General features: G+C 47.3%; 1 protein-coding gene across 1 annotated transcript in view; it reads right to left on the bottom strand.

Moving 5' to 3' along the window:
* LOC115167986 (plexin-A2-like) overlaps positions 1–22054 on the bottom strand; it is a 67748-nt gene that overhangs the window by 24401 nt on the left and 21293 nt on the right. Inside the window, exon 2 of the mRNA XM_029722801.1 lies at positions 1147–2511. Coding sequence (XP_029578661.1) covers positions 1147–2370 — 1224 coding nt within the window. The 5' untranslated portion in view covers positions 2371–2511. The remainder of the gene's footprint in view (positions 1–1146; positions 2512–22054) is intronic.

Raw genomic sequence — 22054 nt, forward strand, 5'->3', positions numbered from 1 at the left:
TATTTACAGTATGTGTTTGAACTATGCACTATTTACATTATGTGTTTGAACTACGCACTATTTACAGTATGCGTTTTTGAACTTTGCACTATTTAGAGTATGTGTTTGAACTATGCACTATTTACAATATGTGTGTTTGAACTTTGCACTATTTACAGTATGTGTTTGAACTATTCACTATTTACAGTATGTGTTTGAACTAATCACTATTTACAGTATGTATTTGAACTATTCACTATTTACAGTATGTGTAGTTGAACTTTAAACTATTTACAGTATGTGTTTGAACTTTGCACTATTTACTGTATGTATTTGAACTATTTACAGTATGTGTTTTTGAACTTTGCACTATTTACAGTATGTGTGTTTGAACTATGCACTATTTACAGTATGTTTGTTTGAACTACGCACTATTTACAGTATGCGTTTTTGAACTTTGCACTATTTACAATATGTGCGTTTGAACTTTGCACTATTTACAGTATGTGTTTGAACTATTCACTATTTACAGTATGTGTTTGAACTAATCACTATTTACAGTATGTATTTGAACTATTCACTATTTACAGTATGTGTTTGAACTATGCACTATTTAGAGTGTGTTTGAACTATGCACTATTTACAGTATGTGTTTGAACTATGCACTATTTACAGTATGTGTTTGAACTATGCACTATCTACAGTATGTGTGTTTGAACTATGCACTATTTACAGTATGTGTTTGAACTATGCACAATTTACAGTATGTGTTTGAAGTATGCACTATTTACAGTATGTGTTTGAACTATGCACAATTTACAGTATGTGTTTGAACTATGCACAATTTACAGTATGTGTTTTAACTATGCACTATTTACAGTATGTGTTTGAACTATGCACAATTTACAGTATGTGTTTGAACTATGCACAATTTACAGTATGTGTTTTAACTATGCACTATTTACAGTATGTGTTTGAACTATGCACTATTTACAGTATGCGTTTCTCTGTCTTCCTTAACCTGTGAATGGGCCTTATTCAACTCTTTGTCTTGGTGCATTGCATGTGCTTCCCCAGCAGTGTGTGTGTGTGCGTGCGTGTGCGTGTGCGTGTGTGTGTGTGTGTGTGTGTGTGTGCGTGCGTCCGTGTGTCTCCTCTGTAACTCACCGCTTTAGTGCACTGCACGTCTTTCCCCAGCAGCCAGTTGAGCTCCAGGTTGCCCTCTCCCTGGTAGCAGGACTGCAGGCGCTCCTTGATGCGGGCGTTGATGTCCTTGATGGTGAACACGCAGAGCGCAGAGTCATCTGGTGGCTGGTGGTACTGCTTCTGGCCCTTGGAGAACACGGTGAAGAGCACGTCGTCCGTGGCACTGATGTTCAGCGAGGCGGCCAGCACGCGGCCCGGCTTGGCTAGGTAGGCAGCCTGCAGGAGACGGTACTCCACGCCATTCCTCACGCAGCCCACGGGTAAGGAGACGTACGAGTGGAACTTGTGGTCATCCTTGCAGAGGCGGACGATGCGCGAGGTGTAGAAGAGGTCGCTGGAGGATCCCCCTGATGACATGCTGTTCTCCGGCGTCTCAGGCTGGACGGTCAGGAAGTAGACGAAGGAACCACTGGCGAAGCCGTACACGTAGTAGATGTCGAAGTGGGACACCAGTGCCAGCGTGTCTGACGGGATCTTTATCAGAGACGAGACAAAGTCCGTGTGGAGCTCGTAGTCAAGCATGGCTGAGGACTCTGGGTCGCGGGGCAGCTTACGGCTAGAGATGGTAGGGAAGTAGTCCTGCTTGCCATCTACTGCCGTCCCAATGAAGAGAGTCCCGTCCTGGCCATGGGAGGGCACGATTACCCCATACATGGTGCCTGTCTGGTTGACGCTGGAGAGGTAGTGCTCTTTCTTATGGGACGGCTCCACTAGGATAAACAGGTCGTCCAGACGAAGGAGTTTACAGACTCCCTGGTAGAGGCTACCGCAGGCCAGAAGGCGATTCTGGCTGTAGTCTATTAGGAGCAGCTTGTTGACGTTGTTAGTGGAGGTCAGGGGTTCAGAGCAGGGCTGGACGATGAGGGGCGGGTAGCATGCCTTGTTATCGTCCTCAGGGCCTGTGTCGTGGGACACCATCAGGGTCAGGTTGCCTGATAGCTTGTAGACACGGTTGACTGCTCCGATGTAGAGCGCCCCCGTTGTCTGGTGGACCGTCAGATGGTTGAAGGCCCACTCCCGGCGCTCTGGGTGGAAGCTGGTGAAGGTGGTCTGGCCCTGGCACACGGTGGCAGCGACAGCTAACACCCAGCAGCCCAGCATGGTCAGCACAGCGCCCCCTGTAGGACCCGCTGGGAAAGTCCTGGCTCTGTATTGTGTAACTCGCCGCGACCGTCGGCCCTCCATACCACTAGGGGCTCTGCAACAAGGCAACAGCAGACTGAACAGGGGGAGGATGGAGGAGGAGTGGGAGGGAGGCTACCTTCCTCTTTGTGTTCTCAAAGGCTAGGTTCACGCTTTTATCTTCACCAGGGTCTTCACATGTTTCTGAAAGAGAGAAAGAGAGGTGGGTGAATAAATGAAAGTTAGCACATTGTGACTCACACTCACAGTCAAAGGGGAAGCAGATAACGGAAAAGGCCTTTCTTTTGGTCCCTCCTGCTGCTTTGGAAAGTTCACCCTGGCCAAGGCGATGAGTTAGGGAACAGTAGAATGAATGCTGACAGAAGACGTTGGCAGAAAACCTTTATCACCACATTCCAGAGGAGTTGCTGGACAGGAGAGGTCTGATAAGACAATGAAGGAAAGTGAGCAGGTTATGGCTAACGGAAATTAGCATGACCTGAGTCCTGCTGCCTAGCTGCTTCATCAGGCCTCAGACACTGAGACAGTGGGTTTCTAAGAACACCACAAACCAATGGACTGCCCAGGGCGCCACATTTCACAGATCAAGCCTCACCATGCACTGAAATAAGTCATATTACTTAGTGTCTTCCACACATCAGAGAAGCACACTTCAGGCTAGTGTTCCACGGAGCCACTTATTTAATGCTATAATGAACAGATGCCATGGGTCAAATAATACAAGGAAGAGGCTAAAAATGCCTTGACATTTAAACCAAGGTTTTAAGTACTCCAGCTAGAGAAAGACTTTTGAGGGTACAGCACAGCTAAAAACCAAAGGAATGATAAATACATGTATTGGGCTCATATTACCCTACATTTATTTCTGGGAAGGAAGCATTGCCATCTCATTTTGGTTGTACACCCTCCTCTATCCATGCTACTCATTTCCAATCTAACTGTGAAAACATATATATCAAGGAAAGTTTGCAATTTATGTAACAATGCTTTGCAGACTGGCTGCAGAGATTTCATCCCCACCACAATGTTAGAGAGAGAGAGAGAGAGAGAGAGAGAGAGAGAGAGAGAGATAGAAAGAGAGATAGAAAGAGCCCCTCTTCACAGTTTATCCCCAGGAGTTAATTATCTGGTCCACGGTAGAGGGGAGGTCTGGATCTTATTACTGGAACAAAGTGAGAACAAATTGGGAGACAGATCCTCTGCTTGCAACCCTCCTCTGTCTGTTTTATCTTCTCACTTTTTCCCTCCTTCCATCCCTTCTTCTCTCCCTCCCTCTCTCACACCCCTCCCTCCCTCCTCTCTCTCTGCCCCTCTCTGCTTTTCTCCACCCCCACCCTTCTTATCTCCCTCACCCCCCTCTCTCTCCATCCCTCCCTCTCTGCTCTTTAAGGTCTCTGTCTGTTCAACCAGGATATGAATCTATTAATTATTATTATTCAACGTTACTCTGTTTTTTTGTCCACCGCTGACACCATCACATCCTGCAGGGATTAATCATTGGCTCCGGAAGAATCCTTCCTAAATGAATCAGGACCCCGTTCGACATGCACATCTCACCCTCCTCTCCCTCTCTCCCTCGTTTTAATAGTGCATCCAATACCATGCTGTGTTTTCTCTCCCTTGATCAGTATTATTCCATCAGGACCAAGCAACGCCAGGCAGTGAGGGGCTAACAAGTGGAGACAATGGCAGCGAGGGAAGCAGCGTATTGTGACATCAAGGATGATCAGGCGTAGCGCTACAACAAGGGTAATTAGTGGCGTGCTGGACGAGGTAGCTGGGGACTGTGTGTGTGTCGGTGGGGACGCCAGGGGGTGAAACGTGTCGGACACAAGCCTACATCGTTCGTTACACTCCACATTTGCATTTCACAGCAGCCAGTGAGGGAGAGCGGGAGAGAGGGGAGGGCAGCAGAGAGAATCAAGCTAAGGACGAGAATAGAGAGATGTGGCTGGACTAATCAGCTTGTTCTTTGATTTATTCATTTGCATATGTCTGGATGGGGCGGGATATAGAGGCTATCTACAGTGCTCCAGGTGGGTCTGATGGTATACAGCATATATATTTACAGTCCCTCTCCACTTACACACACTCCTCCCTCCCCCCAGCCCTCTGCTGTCAAAACCTGGTAACTGTCATCCTGGGTCCCTCCCTCGAACCTCCATCGGTGATCAACCGATAGGCTACTCAGCCAGTCCAGACTTTAATATACACTCCTGAGGAGTGTATTGATCCCTCAGCCCATAAACAGTGAGTTCCTAGGGGCCACCGGGGCCTGGCCTAGCCTTGCGTGTGCTGGGGTGGGCTGAGGTGTGGGAGGTGGGTGGGCTGCTCTTAGGTGTCCCATAAAAGAGCTGGGCTAGGCTATAAACCAGGGTCATGCCCCCTTCCTGCCCTACCCACCCACCCTGACTGAACCACGGCTGCAGCCGCCATGCTGCTTCCTTTGTTTGAGTGTGTGCATAGTGCTATGGAGGTGCAGAGCAGAGAGCAGAGCAGAGAGCAGAGCACAGTAGAACAGAGGAGGGGTGCATCCCAAATGGAAAAGTGTTCCTTATATAGTGCACTACTTTTGAACAAGAGCCAAATGGGATTAGGGTGCCATTTGGGACGCAAAACAGAGCATATCACTCTGGAGTTGTAATCAGGCTCCTGCTGAGGCAGCAGTTCTTTCCACCTCAAACCCCTCAGCCTTTTGCCCTTTAGGGCTTTAGAATGCAGGCAGGCAGCACTCCCTCCACCTCCCTAACTCCCACACCTCCCAACCCCCTCCACCTCCTCCACCTCCCTAACTCCCACACCTCCCCAACCCCCTCCACCTCCCCAACTCCCACACCTCCCCAACCCCCTCCACCTCCCTAACCCCCTCCACCTCCCTAACTCCCACACCTCCCCAACCCCCTCCACCTCCCTAACCCCCTCCACCTCCCTAACTCCCACACCTCCCTAACCCCCTCCACCTCCCTAATCCCCTCTACCTCCCTAACTCCCACACCTCCCTAACCCCCTCCACCTCCCTAACTCCATCCACCTCCCTAACCCCCCTCCCCCTCCCTAACCACCTTCCACCTCCCTAACCCCCACACTTCCATTACACCCCTCCACCTCCCTAACTCCCTACACCTCCCTAACCCCCTTCCACCTCCCTAACTCCATCCACCTCCCTAACTCCCTCCACCTCCCTAACTCCCTACACCTCCCTAACCCCCTTCCACCTCCCTAACCCCCCTCCACCTCCCTAACCACCTTCCACCTCCCTAACCCCCACACTTCCCTTACCCCCTCCACCTCTCTAACCCCCCTCCACCATCCTAACTCCCTACACCTCCCTAACCCCACACTAAAAACCTGTTTTTGCTTCGTCATTGTGGGGTATTGTGTAGATTGCTGAGGATTTTTATTTATTTAATCCATTTTAGAATATGGCTGTAACGTAACAAAGTGTGGAAAAAGTCAAGAGGTCTGAATACTTTCCGAAGGCAAGGAAATATTACTACCCATCCATCTCTCCCTTCCTTCCTCCTTTCCCTCTATTTCCTCCTTCCCTAAGGCTTGGGAAGAATATGTGTCTCATTTTTCCCTGTTCATGTTCTGGTGGGTGAGCTGGCGGCAGCTGCACTGAAGCAGAAGCAGAAGCAGAAGCAGAAAAAGCAGAAGCAGAAGAAGAGACTGAATGAATGAACGGTGTCCATAAATGACTTCTCAAAGGTCAACCGCTAATGTAGCTACCAGGAAGAGAAGCTGTACCAAGCAATGGAGCTGTGTTTATGCTGTTTTCCCCTCCTTTTGGCTGCTCTTGACGGGTAGGGACTCATTATGCTGCCAAGCAAGGGATTTGAATAGCACGATTGACTTCGCTTGTTAGTAGCCACGTCGTCTTTTCTCTCCTCCTCGCTAGCAGACATATACAGCGGAAACTCGTGAAGCAATTAACATGCAAGAGCTAGTGGTGGTGAATCACGAGCCAGTCACCTAATAGCCTAGACCTAGAGAGGAGCTGGGGCATCATGGGTGATACGCCTGGCTGAGTCTGTGGTAGCATTTGTAGGCTACAATGGAGACATTCTTGTCCAGGCTTGATTTGCTTCTGAGCTGTAATGAACGGTAGGAATAGCATTGTATAGTACAAACACCTCTTTCAATTTACCTCCAACGCTACCTAGTGTGTCACACAGGCCTCATCTCTGAACCCAGACCTAACTCTTGTGTGCGGGCGGCGTGCAGCTGGCCAGCTACTCGATTTGTCTGTCACGAGAGACTACCAGTTAAACAACAACTCCACCCGATGCAGAGCTATCTTTGTCTTGCTCACTGACACATTGAGCCCTCTGTTTTCTAAACACACCTTGTTTGTGGGTCAGCTTTGATTTGTTGACACATTACAACTGTGTAAATTGTAGCGACGCACAAAGATGTATTGGAGTGAAAGACAAACGTCAACTACCGTGGGAATTACATCATCCCCCAGACAAGCTTAAAAAAATCTCTGATTGCTCAGCTCACTAAATGCATTAACTGCTTCCTGGATGAATCAATTTGTCCTGTGTTTATCAACCATGTCATTTCATCTACCAGCTCATCATCGTTAGTCAGTATGTAGGCACAGGTCTTACGACTGACCACCACTGCTGGATGTGTGTTGTAAAACGGCTACTGTATAGGCCTACTGTTACTCTACATCAGGGCTCATCAGCTAGTCAACCGCAGGCTGGAAGATAATTACAAATCATTTTTCAACTGAAAATTGCCCGCAAGAGGCCCAAACTAAACCAGAATGATTTCAAACCTTGCTTACATTTATATACGATCACATACTGTATATCTCTATTATGCGTGGGAATACCTTGGAACAGATTTCCAAAATAAAAATCAACTGGAGCTGATTTGCTGGTGTTTTTACAGTCTTTTATGTCCTACAATAAAAAAAATGTAAACGTTTTTTACAATGTTTTGCTGAGAAAGCTTGGGTGGCCAAATAAAATCACAGGCGGACCACCAGTTGGGGAACCCTGCTCTGCATGTTCTGACTAGTGTCAAACGGAAAATAACAAACGGATCATGAAAAACAGACACCAGAAGACATCCAGTCAACTAGTCTCCAGGCAGAGAAAGTATTGGCCAGCCACGTGATGTGAACCTAAGACAACAACAACATACCATTGTGAACTGGAAACTGTGATCATGGTTTCGAAATGAACAATGTGTTTTTCTTAAGCTTCCCATTCATAATGAAACAGTTGGCATGTTGGCATGCACAGCTCACCCATGCTGCTGCCTCTGAGTGCCTTGCTAACCCAAAAGGCCGCTGCACTCTGTCAGCTCTTTCTGTCAACTCTCTACTTTTGGCCAGAGCTGCTAGCGCACAATAGTTCACTATAGTGAGTTGCTTGTGCACTATATAGGGAATAGGGAGCCCTTTTGGACAAAGCCTCTGTTAGCTCGTCTGCCTGTGTCCTGCCTGTTCCCTGTACCCAAACGCTGTTGGTGCCCTCAGTTGGAGGCCCCTGGGCGAACTTTGGGGGCAGTGCCAGGCCAGCAGCGGGCACAGGGAGCTACATGGTAGCAGCTAGGCTAATCTGTAGAAGTGAAGGGCTTGCTACACTGGAGGATGAGGGGAGGAGAGGAGAAGCTAGGACAATGACAAAACAGACCAACAAAACAGTACCTGACTGCTCTGGTCAGTGCTGTGGCCTGGGCACACGCTGTAGAGATGGAGCATTAGTGGAATGCTTTCAGTGAGTCGAGCAGGCCGATAGCTCTGAACCCCAGTCAACCTGCTGGAAGAGAGCAGCCGTTCCTCCCTCCCTCACTCCCTCCCTCCCTCCCTCCCTCTGCTTTGTGCCTCTTGACTTCCCCCACACTAAGCTCCTTAACAATGCAGTCAAAATTGTTTGATCTCCTAAATTCATATTTACAGACATTGTATTCCAGGAGATAAAGAACATAAACCAAAATCCAGTTACGGATTAAATCCAATTAATTGTTGTGGGATAGGGGAAAAAAAATGACATATCAGAATTTCATGGCTCTGATTAATTCCGTTATTCCCTGAATGATTAAAATAAAGCATGAAATTGAAATGGTTAAATAAAAGTAAGACGATACAATCTACAGGAGCCCAATTTGGTTTAAAAAAACAACAAACAAATAACTTCAAGACATAATTAAGAATAATTACGAGGTTTATAAAGTGCCTGGAACAAAACTTTTGTGATTGGGTTAAAGAAAGTGAACCGTCAGCAGCAGAGATAGCAGCCATTTGCATGTTGGTATTAAAAATAGAACGTTTAATCTCCCCTGAAGGAAGGTCTTCTCTATAGGAGGAGACTGTAAAAAGTGATTAGCGGGAGAGGTTAGTCCATTAGTCTTTATTTCTCCACTGACATGCTGCAGGAGAGAATGAGAGGGTTTCTGCTGTTATGTCTCGTCTCTTGTCCAGGAGTTAGAACAGTTACAAATCTACGTTCCTTTGTCTCCTTGTAGGAGAATTGACTGGTTACGTCTGAAATGCTACCCTATTCCCTATATAGTGCACTGCATAGGGAATAAGGTGCCAATATAGAGACAAAGCGAGGAGTTGAGGGCAGTACTTAAATGTATAAGTTCCTCTTTCTCATAGCTACAGGAGCTGAATGCGACTGCAGCGGTAGTAACTGTCTCTGTGCCAACCCCTGTCTGTTTCCAATAACACTAAACCTATCATATCCAGCCATCCAGCCCACCACAGGGGAATAGCACTGTAGAGGAGAGGAAAATAGGAAATTAAGAAAGGAGGCGGCGAGGGATAACACCCTCACTAACCACAAGAACTGTTTTCCTGCCTGTGCTACTGGTGTTATGGAGAGATTAGGTTGGATATATCCTTCAACTAACAGCTAGGCCTATTCCTTAACGGCTGTAGCTGGGTCGTTCCATGAAATGAATGCCTTTTTCGTCCATTTGATATTTAAAGTAGAAATTGAGCACAAATATAGCATTTTAAAAGCCTGTTATATTAAATGAAGTGCCGTTTAATATAGACCACATGGACAATTGAATAAATCTCATTTTTAATATGAACAAAGACGTGCTGATGTGCCAAAATGCAGCATTTTGACATGTCCCTCCGTGCACCTATGTGGCTTCTAGGAAGATTTTAACACACTTAACCCCAAACTTTCTCCAAGTTTTCACCATCATTGTAAAGCCCTTGTTATTTTGTTGCTTTGACAAAGTCATTTCTGACTATTATTATTTATTTCATGTGATTAGAGGTTCCTTTAAGTCTGTCCCTCATTTTAATGTCAACCCTGTTACATGAACTGAATAAAAAAATAATAAAAAAATATTTCAAGAGACATTGAACATTTAATAGTCAAATCATAATGTAAAAGCAGGTGAGCTGGTTCTGCTCTTTATGGCCATTTCCTGGTGTTTTGTGGTGGAAAACTGAGTGGGTTGAGCACAACGCATCAACCCTGTTACCATAGATAGACAGGCTAGAATCTTTTTAACAATTGAAATGTTTTAGTGAAGCTTGCGTTCAATTGCCCCTCCCTGTTGCACACAACAAGCTTCCTGTCACAATTTATGGCTGATTTAAGATGAAGTCGTCAACCCTGTTACGGCCAACCCTGTTACGGCCAACCCTGTTACGGCCAACCCTGTTACGGCCAACCCTGTTACGGTCAACCCTGTTACGGCCAACCCTGTTACGGCCAACCCTGTTACGGCCAACCCTGTTACGGTCAACCCTGTTACGGCCAACCCTGTTACGGCCAACCCTGTTACGGCCAACCCTGTTACGGCCAACCCTGTTACGGCCAACCCTGTTACGGCCAACCCTGTTACGGCCAACCCTGTTACGGTCAACCCTGTTACGGTCAACCCTGTTACAGTCAACCCTGTTCATTTATTTGACACTTAATAGGCACTTACTATAGTGATTTTTTTTAGATGGAAAACGTTTTTTTTAAATTAATTTTGAAGCTGTGCTCTTGATGATAGAATGTTGAAAAAGTGAAATAAATGTTTTTTTATGCCAAAAAACTATGTTGGGTCATGCAGGAAATAAGAAAGTAAACACACTGCTCCTAAGCTGTTACAACAAGCACAACATAGACCAGGCTACTATAATTCCCCATTTCCAGTGCTGTTGTTGTTATGTATCATTTGACATGCTCTGAGCTACCAATGAAAAAGGACTAGGAGTTTAGCATAGTAAATGACTCTACACTTGTCCATGATTACACATCCACTCTGGTCCACTCTAAGGGCTCTCAGTCACAGCACTCTGCATCCAGTGTTTCGACATGGTAATATCTTTATTAGTGACCCATATCACTGCTCTGGTGACAAGCCCATGGCCTAGTGGCCTCCTGTAGAGCCTTAAAGGCGTCAGCATGCTTCAGTTTGGCTGGTGGCTAGCCAAAGTCGGCTAGGTGAACCGAAGAGAGCATACTCCCTTAAAAGACCTTAAAAGTACTGTTTGTCCATTTTGAGACGCCGTAACCAGTATACACTTCCTCAAAATAGTCAGATTTAATCTAAGATAACTCACGGAATATGTCATTACTTTTGATGTTTTTGCCGAGGAGATCTTAGTCGCGCAATTGTACATCTAACTAAGATGTTTGGTGTAGTATTTCTCAATTAAATGTCCATGAAAACGAGTTGTCTCTACTTGTATGGCAACAAAGACTTTATTGAAGAATCCCTACTGTTGACCAATCACAAACACTGTGTGCCCGAATAGCCGTTACCCAAGTCCAAAACGAACAAAAGGTCACAATAATATTTGCACAAACTCTTCCAAACTGTCAATGGCCACTGATGTTTCATTTTTGTAAATACAAAAAATGTGCCACCTAAAAAAGTGATGTCCTGCTCCTCCCTGACGTTTCCTAAATGTTTGTATTTTACACTGCTCATTTGTCAGATTTTATTTATCACAACCAGAAAAGTGTTTAGAGCCTTTTTACCAGTTTTTTTTCACACTTATTCCTAACTTAACCCTGCAAGACAATGTGCTGTTGGACGTTGGTACCCAGCCAGGCTCCAAGACAATGTGCTGTAGGACGTTGGTACCCAGCCAGGCTCCAAGACAATGTGCTGTTGGACGTTGGTACCCAGCCAGGCTCCAAGACAATGTGCTGTTGGACGTTGGTACCCAGCCAGGCTCCAAGACAATGTGCTGTAGGACGTTGGTACCCAGCCAGGCTCCAAGACAATGTGCTGTAGGACTTTGGTACCCAGCCAGACTCCAAGACAATGTGCTGTAGGACGTTGGTACCCAGCCAGGCTCCAAGACAATGTGCTGTAGGACGTTGGTACCCAGCCAGGCTCCAAGACAATGTGCTGTAGGACGTTGGTACCCAGCCAGACTCCAAGACAATGTGCTGTAGGACGTTGGTACCCAGCCAGACTCCAAGACAATGTGCTGTAGGACGTTGGTACCCAGCCAGGCTCCAAGACAATGTGCTGTAGGACGTTGGTACCCAGCCAGGCTCCAAGACAATGTGCTGTAGGACGTTGGTACCCAGCCAGACTCCAAGACAATGTGCTGTAGGACGTTGGTACCCGGCCAGGCTCCAAGACAATGTGCTGTAGGACGTTGGTACCCAGCCAGGCTCCAAGACAATGTGCTGTAGGACGTTGGTACCCAGCCAGGCTCCAAGACAATGTGCTGTAGGACGTTGGTACCCAGCCAGGCTCCAAGACAATGTGCTGTAGGACGATGGTACCCAGCCAGGCTCCAAGACAATGTGCTGTAGGACGTTGGTACCCAGCCAGACTCCAAGACAATGTGCCGTAGGACGTTGGTACCCAGCCAGGCTCCAAGACAATGTGCTGTAGGACGTTGGTACCCAGCCAGGCTCCAAGACAATGTGCCGTTGGACGTTGGTACCCAGCCAGACTCCAAGACAATGTGCTGTAGGACGTTGGTACCCAGCCAGGCTCCAAGACAATGTGCTGTAGGACGTTGGTACCCAGCTAGGCTCCAAGACAATGTGCTGTAGGACGTTGGTACCCAGCCAGGCTCCAAGACAATGTGCTGTAGAACGTTGGTACCCAGCCAGGCTCCAAGACAATGTGCTGTAGGACGTTGGTACCCAGCCAGGCTCCAAGACAATGTGCTGTAGGACGATGGTACCCAGCCAGGCTCCAAGACAATGTGCTGTTGGACGTTGGTACCCAGCCAGGCTCCAAGACAATGTGCTGTAGGACGTTGGTACCCAGCCAGGCTCCAAGACAATGTGCTGTAGGACGTTGGTACCCAGCCAGGCTCCAAGACAATGTGCTGTAGGACGATGGTACCCAGCCAGGCTCCAAGACAATGTGCTGTAGGACGTTGGTACCCAGCCAGGCTCCAAGACAATGTGCTGTAGGACGTTGGTACCCAGCCAGGCTCCAAGACAATGTGCTGTTGGACGTTGGTACCCAGCCAGGCTCAAAGACAATGTGCTGTAGGACGTTGGTACCCAGCCAGGCTCCAAGACAATGTACTGTTGGACGGTGGTACCCAGCCAGGCTCCAAGACAATGTGCTGTAGGACGGTGGTACCCAGCCAGGCTCCAAGACAATGTGCTGTAGGACGTTGGTACCCAGCCAGGCTCCAAGACAATGTACTGTTGGACGGTGGTACCCAGCCAGGCTCCAAGACAATGTGCTGTAGGACGTTGGTACCCAGCCAGGCTCCAAGACAATGTGCTGTAGGACGTTGGTACCCAGCCAGGCCCTAATGCATCTCTCTCTCCTCACTGAATGAATGACAATGGATGAATGGGCGATAATTGTGCACCCTACTTAATAATGTAATTTAAATGAGGCCTAACTGAACGATCAGGGTGAAGAGGCTGATTTCATTTAGAAAGACAATAGTGTAATGATGAGTTTGTGTTATGCCTATTTATCAGTGTTGGCGCTCAAGTTAATCATTTGACTGCATGGCTTGCAGGCTGATACCCTTCTCTTTTACGCTTTACTTTGTCAAAAATAACCTGTTATGGGACTGTTTTATTTACTACAACTCTATTACTAATCAAATTTATTGTCAGGGAAACGAAAACATGCTGTGTGTTGCAGTGGGCCTTTAGAATAATGCAAAATATATCCTTGACTCTATCCAAGTTGATGAGCAGGAAACAAACGATGCCAGTCAGCTGCATAGCCGGCCCATTGACACTACATCTACACTACACCGAAAATAATTTCACACATAATAAGAGTTAACCTATAGACAAGATTACATTGACAATAATCTGATGAGTGACAATATTAGGCCAATCAGTTGTCAAATTGGACATGAAGAGATGGGCGCATCTTGTAATTGACAGATGCAGGGAAATGAGCTTTGCTTTATCAAATCCGCCTTCAGAGTCACATGCAGGTAAAACATTGTGATTTCTATATAGTATCTGAAAGAGCATATTCTGCAGTTTGGCTCTGGCTACTAAGCAAAAACTAGTAACATAATAAACGTAAAATTACAATATGCTATTCTGTCGTCAATGGATGAATGGGCGATAGAAACCAGATAGAAACTGATAATGGTGCATGTTTTGTACTTGCTCAGTTGCTTTCCATATCTGGGGAAAGATGAAACCAGGCCAGCGGGTGAGAGACTGTCTGAGACTGTGGTTTTGAGTAGGGATGCACATTTTGGGGAATATTCAGAGGTGGAAACTTTCCTTCAGAATTAACGGGAATATATGGGAATTAAGGGAAATATATGCAAATTAATATTAATACCATTTAAATATAGATGTTTTTTTGCATTGGATATATTTACCATATCATATGGAGACAGAAACATAAACCTTTTACCTTATCACAAGTAGACATAATTGCAAATGACTAAATCCTTCCAGTCTTCACTGTCACTTTCCAACCTTGTTGAGGATGGCTCGTTGTCACACTCAAAAAGCCTCAAATTTGTCCGGATGGACACACATTTTTAAACCCTTGTATTGGTCAGCCTGTTGCGTTCTTTGGTGTGTGTGTTCCCAAACAAGCACCAGTTGCGCTCTGAGGCGGCTAATGTTGGTGGGATTTGGAGGATGATGGAGGCAACAGGGGAAAGAGCCTCAGATCCACAAAGTCCCTTCCACCAGGTGGCTGATGAGATATGTTGGCACGACTGCCATATTGCATCTCCAGCCCAAAGCCCTTGCTTGGAAGTGTACTTCGCCAGACTGCCAAGACCCTTGCCCTCATCCAGGTCAAGGTGGTGAGACACTGTAGTGATGACACCATAGACCTGGTTGATCTCTGCACCAGACAGGATGCTCTAGCCAGCATGCTTGAGGTCCAACATGTACGCTGCGGTGTGTATGGGCTTCAGGCAGAAGTCTTCATTCTTTTTGATGTATTTCAGAACTGCAGTTTCCTCTGCTTGGAGCAACAGTGAAGTGGGCATGGCAGTACAGATTTCTTCAGACAGGATGGCATTGTCTCCCTCAATCCATGCAATGCCTACTGCTATAGGTTTCAGGAGTATCAGGCTGCTTACCTTTCTCTCCCAAAATACATCATCCAGGAGGATCCTCTTGATGGGGCTGTCCATATCGGCAGACTGTGATATGGCCATTTCTTGGAGAGACTCCTTCCGCTTCAGGAGACTGTTAAACATGATGACAACACCACCCCAATGGGTGTTGCTGGGCAGCTTCAATGTGGTGCTCTTATTCTTCTCACTTTGCTTGGTGAGGTTGATTGCTGCTATAACTTTATGACCCCATACCTAACCATTTCCTTGGCTCCCTTGTAGTGTATCCATTGTTTTCAGTGCCATGATCTCCTTGAGGAGCAGATTCAATGCAAGAGCAGCACAGCCAATGGGTGTGATGTGAGGGTAGGACTTCTCCACTTTAGACCAAGCAGCTTTTATGTTCGCAGCATTGTCTGTCACCAGTGCAAATACCTTCTGTGGTCCAAGGTCATTGATGACTGCCTTCAGCTCATCTGCAATGTAGAGACCGGTGTGTCTGTTGTCCCTTGTGTCTGTGCTCTTGTAGAATACTGGTTGAGGGGTGGAGATGATGTAGTTAGTTATTCCTAGCCCACGAACATTTGACCACCCATCAGAGATGATTGCAATACAGTCTTCTTTCTCTATGATTTGCTTGACCTTCCCTTGAACTCTGTTGAACTCTGCATCCACTTTTGTCAGAGGTTGCTTGTTGTGAGTGCTGAAAAAATGAACAGAAACATTTTGGAAATTTACCGTAAAGTTTCCGACCCTTTGCAACCCTAGTTTTGAGACTCACGGAGCCTTACATGGGCAAAGGCAGAAATGTGACCATGGACAACTTCTCCACATCAATTTCCCTGGCAGACAAGTTGATTACAAAGACTAGCCTGCTCGGAACAGTCAACAAATCAAGCATGTTTGCAGTTTGATATGCATCTGATGCATATGCTAAAGGGGACGCCTAGCAACATTCTCTAGTGGGTACTGATAGGCTGAGAGGCCAGGAGGTTCTAGTGTTAAGGCTGAGGTCACTGTCTGGATCTACTGAAGCCAGTCACAGTGCTAACCAACCACAGCAGCCTATGCGATGTTATTACATAGATTTTACTCTGAATCATATCAAGTCTACTAAAGCCCTCACACTTTGATCTCTTCCACAGAACAAGCCATGTCCTTGTCAACGCAACAGAAGAATTAGCGAGCGTCAGCATTCAGTCAAGCTTTATCCTTGAATGCAAACAAGGGCGTGTGCATCTAATCTTCCCCTTTAACCCACGCCCTGCCGAGACTCAGCGAGGCAGCCTTTAACCCACGCCCTGCCGAGACTCAGTGAGGCACCCTTTAACCCACGTCCTGCCGAGACTCAGCGAGGCACCCTTTAACCCACGTCCTGACGAGACTCAGCAAGGCACCCTTTAACCCACGTCCTGACGAGACTCAGCGAGGCACCCTTTAACCCACGTCCTGACGAGACTCAGCGAGGCACCCTTTAACCCACGTCCTGACGAGACTCAGCGAGGCACCCCACCACCCTGGCTGCTTCACTCTCAACTTAAGCTTTGTTTGAATAAGTGCTCAATGGCATTACGACTCAAAACTACTACGATATCCTCAGAGAGAGATTACAATATCATTGTTATTCTAATGTCTCGTGTTCCCCCGCCCACTGCACCTCCTCCTCAAAACACACACACATGCACACACACACTCACTCACAGGCACACACACACACACACACACACACACGCACACGCACACGCACGCGCACGCACACGCACACACACACACACACACACACACTCACACTCACACACATATATACACACGTTTACACGTACACACACAATACAGACACACCATCCCCCCCAATTAAACAAACCAACAACCCACCTGTTCCAGTCATATTAAGTTTGAAGCATCCATAGCGAGATGGGACAGACAGACCACTGGTGTCTTGTCATCAGAGCTGTATGGCAGCCTGTGTGCTTCAGGTTTCTATTAGCTAGGCTGATTTCCATACATCTGAATTGTAACGAGAAGATGTAGAAAGAGGAGAGTAAAGGAGGAGGAGGTAGGAATTACATTAGGCTGCTTGATTGACAGCATACACGTTTTATCATCGGGACAACTCTTAACCATTCCTGCACCATGTCTCCTATGATGCATAATCCCTGTGCTTTGAAAGTCAATGTTGTGGGGCCTGATGAAAGCAGCGGTTGAAAGATGCAGGGGTATGAATTTCAAACTAGGCATGATTACATACTATACATATTTGATGGAATATACTGTATATCCTCCGTAGACCGATATCATCCAATGTCTCTTATTTAGCAGTTTAGAAAGTAATGTGAATAAAAGTCTAACAAGCATGAATGCACTGTTTAAAGCGTTAACTTGAATATAGATTTTTAATAGGAACAGCCTCTGAGCAACGGCGTTATAATTTAAAGATGACACATTTGTAGTTGTTTGTAAGAAATTACTGTCATCAAATCCCAGTTACCTTCACATTTCTGGAGGAAAAGCATTTACAGTTTTATACAATCGCTAGGACCCATTTCTCAATACTTAGGTCACTTTTTCAAAACTCTTCACACGGCGAACACAACAGCAGTCTATGTGGGCTAATCTGTGGAACATTTTTCATTGCTTTGACACAAAATGCATTCAATGACTACATCTTTCAAATTTCATGAATTCTTTTCTCATTCAGACACAACCATCACCAAAACTCTATGTACCTACAGGCCAATTTGCACATGTTTACATACTATTTTCAAAACTGTTCAACTTAAGTTCACAGAGTGGTTTTCAGCCCATCCCAGGATGGTGTCACTTTTCCTCCCACCTTACTCTCCATTCCTCAACCCCATAGAGGAATTATTTTCCTCATGGAGGTGGAAGGCTTACGACCACCATCCACATGATCAAATGTTCCTCCTGGACACAATGAATGCTGGATGCCTGGACATATCTGCAGAAGATTGCCAGGGATGGACCAAGCATACCAAAATATTCTTTCCTATGTGTATTGCCCAAGATGACATAAGATGTGACGTGGATGAGAACCTGTGGTTAAACGCAGAAGACAGGGTTGACTAGCCTTGCTACTGTATCTGTATCGGTAGATGGTGTATATACAAATTCTTGTATTTTGGAATCACTCAATGCCAAAGAATGACATAAAACATATTGAAGCATATTACATCATGTCTGATTCATTCCTGTAACATATACTGCAGTGAATTCTAAACAGTAGAGAGGTGTCATTCTTGTTATGTAAAGAAAACATTGTGTAATGCTACCTGTTGTTAGTGTTTTTTGGGTCATTGTTTTATGAGTGACAACGTGTGCTTGTTGGGTGACAACCTTTGCTAGTGTTATGGAAGAATGAGTTGATTTGAGACATGTATGAAGTGTTTTGGTAGTTGTAGTGCATTTTGGATGTGAAATGAACTGCTGTGCCAAGCTGAAAGTTGGTAAGGAAAACTGTGTGAAGAGTTCTGAAAAAATGACCTACGTATTGAGAACTGAGTCCTAGCGATTGTAAAAAACTGTACATCGAGGAGCTAAAGCATGGGTTTTCTACTAAATAATATGGTCTGTGTGAGATGTGCTAAAAACCATCCTTATAAGGAGAGAGTAAAGTAACTTGGTGTGTAGCATTAAGCAGCAGGTGATAGGGGCAGTGCAAGGGGAATTGGCTTGACTTGGCTTAGCAAGGCCTTGTGTGTCCTGCCGGTCCTGTGTGGACCAGACATGAAATAATGTCTCAGCGGGTTGGGTCTAGCTAACATCAGATTACATAAATACTAACTCAGTGCTGAGTAATACCAGAGGGAATCAGCTGTAGTGAGGTGAGGGAGACAGCACATGGCCAGAGTCAGAGAGTCAGGGGTTACCTGGTGAGTTTGTGTGTGTGTGTGTGTGTGTGTGCGTGCGTGCGTGCGTGTGCGCGTGCGTGTGCGCGTGCGCATGCGCGTGCGTGTGCGCGTGTGTGTGTGTGTGCGTACCGGCGTACCTGTGTAGGTGTGTATGCTGCTCTCTCTCTCTCTTTCTCTCTCTCTCGCTCCCTCTCTCTCTTGCTCTCTCAACAAACTCTCCCAGCAGGCCGTTGGGCCGGGGTGGTCTGAGTGCAGCCCTGCTCTGGAGAACACCTCTCTGACCCCGTTCCGCTCTACTCTGCTCTGCAGCTGGCCAATCACACGACAGCACGCTCCACCCAACCTTCTGTCAAATAATCACATCCAAATCCCTGTTAAGAGCCACTACATGGGAGCTGTGTGTGGGTTGAGTGGGAGAGAAAACGGAAGAGGTAAAGCGAGAAAAACAAGAGAGTTGGTTGGTTGCTGGTACACCTACCATTTTGGTCTAAATGCATAGACTCATTTCAAGCCTTACATAATGAAGCCAACAGTCAGCACTGAATGGGAGGCCTATTTCAGTCAGTCGGCTGGCGCCAAACAGTAACACAAAAATCCATTGCGCTTACATAAGACTGCAACTGTGAGGGAAAACGACAGAGAGCGCCAGTCCAAATAATCCCTTCCATTCTTAGTGCTGCTGTTTCAAATATGTGTCTGTGTGTGATAGTAGGGCCTTGCTCTGTAATCACACTGGCTCTGAGTATAGGGATATACTCCACACTAAGACCCAGCCACTGGAACCACAGCAGGACGCCGGTCCTCTGCCCAGATTCCCTAGTAAACACACTCCTCCTCATCCTTGCAGTACAGAGAGACAGCACATGCAATTCTGCACCATGCTCTGTCTGTCCTCCTAAAGGAAACAACCTGGGAGTCCATTGTTTCCTGTTGTACCCCAACACACAAGCTGAGCTCTCTCCTTCCCCTGTTTGGAGCAGTGGCCGGGGGCATTTTCTCTCTCCTCTGCAGCAGTCATAGGCAGCATGGTCCACTCTCCCACCTCTACCCAGACAACCATGCCTGCTAGGCCAGCCACAGCTCTCCCCCTCTATCTCCCTGTCTCTATCTATCCCCATGCTACTAATCAATTAACTGCCAATCCAATTAACATTGGAGTGAGACTGGCTGATAGCGATCATTGCTGCCTGCCTGGGCTGAAATGCTGGCCTGGTACACACAGCAGACAGGACTGTCGTCACATCAGCCTGGCTATCGCCATCGTAGCAAAGCTGTACACTGTGGTAGGCTAAAAGACAACAACGTTCTGCCAGTGTCAAACAGGTTCATTCATTTACTGTGAATTCTATTATAGAGGATGATTGTTTTGCAGGACAAATACACCGGATTCGGTGTTTATTACAGCTGTCATGTCTGACTATATGCCCTTTAGCAAGTCAACGACCGTTGTTTTCCTTTGCCGTATTTCTTCTGAGTGTCAGACACATTCACCCAGTCATGGCCTGTATAGAAGCAGTACAATAGCCTGTGTTCTCTGTGGGAGACTCCCTCCCAGCCTCCCTCCCAGCAGGGTTAATGCTGTGTTTACAGTGAGCCACGCTCCTCAAAGTTCCTCTAGAAACATACAGGATATCCTACAGCCCTATAACATGCTGATCCATCTCTCCCCTGTCCTGGCCTGTCTGGGAGAGGCCTTCAGCAACAAACAGAGGGGCTTCACAGAGGCCTGGGGCCTTGGGCTGCAGACAGGACTGCACTGAGATTGGGACTGGGGCTGCAGAGTAGACACTATAGAAGGCCACTGCTTCGCAGGGGAATGGGGCTCTGGATGTGACGCAAGGCCACTGAGACTAGGACTGGGGCTGTAGACCGGAGGCCAGTCCACTGCACTGACACTGGGATGGTCTAACTGCAAGCCTGGGACCAGGACCCTCAGTAGCACCACTTTCTGCTTCCTCAGACCCAGACCAGACTAATCACCTATCCCCAGAACAGACCAGACTAGTCACCCAGCCCCAGACCAGACTAGTCACCCAGACCCAGACCAGACTAATCACCCAGCCCCAGACCAGACTAATCACCTAGCCCCAGACCAGACTAGTCACCTAGCCCCAGAACAGACTAGTCACCTAGCCCCAGACCAGACTAATCACCTAGCCCCAGACCAGACTAATCACCTATCCCCAGACCAGACTAGTCACCTAGCCCCAGAACAGACTAGTCACCCAGCCCCCGAACAGACTAGTCACCTAGCCCCAGACCAGACTAGTCACCTATCCCCAGACCAGACTAGTCACCTATCCCCAGACCAAACTAGTCACCTAGTCCCAGACCAGACTAGTCACCCAGACCCAGACTAGTCACCTAGCCCCAGACCAGACTAGTCACCTATCCCCAGACCAGACTATTCACCTAGCCCCAGACCAGACTAGTCACCTAGCCCCAGAACAGACTAGTCACCCAGCCCCAGACCAGACTAGTCACCTAGCCCCAGACCAGACTAGTCACCTATCCCCAGACCAGACTAGTCATCTAGCCCCAGACCAGACTAGTCACCTATCCCCAGACCAAACTAGTCACCTAGTCCCAGACCAGACTAGTCACCCAGACCCAGACTAGTCACCCAGCCCCAGACCAGACTAGTCACCTAGCCCCAGACCAGACTAGTCACCTAGCCCCAGACCAGACTAGTCACCCAGCCCCAGACCAGACTAGTCACCTCGCCCCAGACCAGACTAGTCATCTAGCCCCAGACCACACTAGTCACCTATCCCCAGACCAGACTAGTCACCTAGCCCCAGACCAGACTAGTCACCTATCCCCAGACCAGACTAGTCACCCAGCCCCAGACCAGACTAGTCACCTAGCCCCAGACCAGACTAGTCACCTAGCCCCAGACCAGACTAGTCATCTAGCCCCAGACCAGACTAATCACCTAGCCCCAGACCAGACTAATCACCTATCCCCAGACCAGACTAGTCACCTAGCCCCAGAACAGACTAGTCACCCAGCCCCAGACCAGACTAGTCACCTAGCCCCAGAACAGACTAGTCACCCAGACCCAGACCAGACTAGTCGCCTAGCCCCAGACCAGACTAGTCACCTATCCCCAGACCAAACTAGTCGCCTAGCCCCAGACCAGACTAGTCACCCAGACCCAGACTAGTCACCTATCCCCAGACCAGACTAGTCACCTATCCCCAGACCAGACTAGTCACCTAGCCCCAGACCAGACTAGTCACCTAGCCCCAGACCAGACTAGTCACCCAGCCCCAGACCAGACTAGTCACCCAGCCCCAGACCAGACTAGTCATCTAGCCCCAGACCAGACTAGTCACCCAGCCCCAGACCAGACTAGTCACCTAGCCCCAGACCAGACTAGTCACCCAGC

Source organism: Salmo trutta, chromosome 30, assembly GCF_901001165.1.
Source record: "Salmo trutta chromosome 30, fSalTru1.1, whole genome shotgun sequence".
Classification (NCBI taxonomy): Eukaryota; Metazoa; Chordata; class Actinopteri; order Salmoniformes; family Salmonidae; genus Salmo; species Salmo trutta.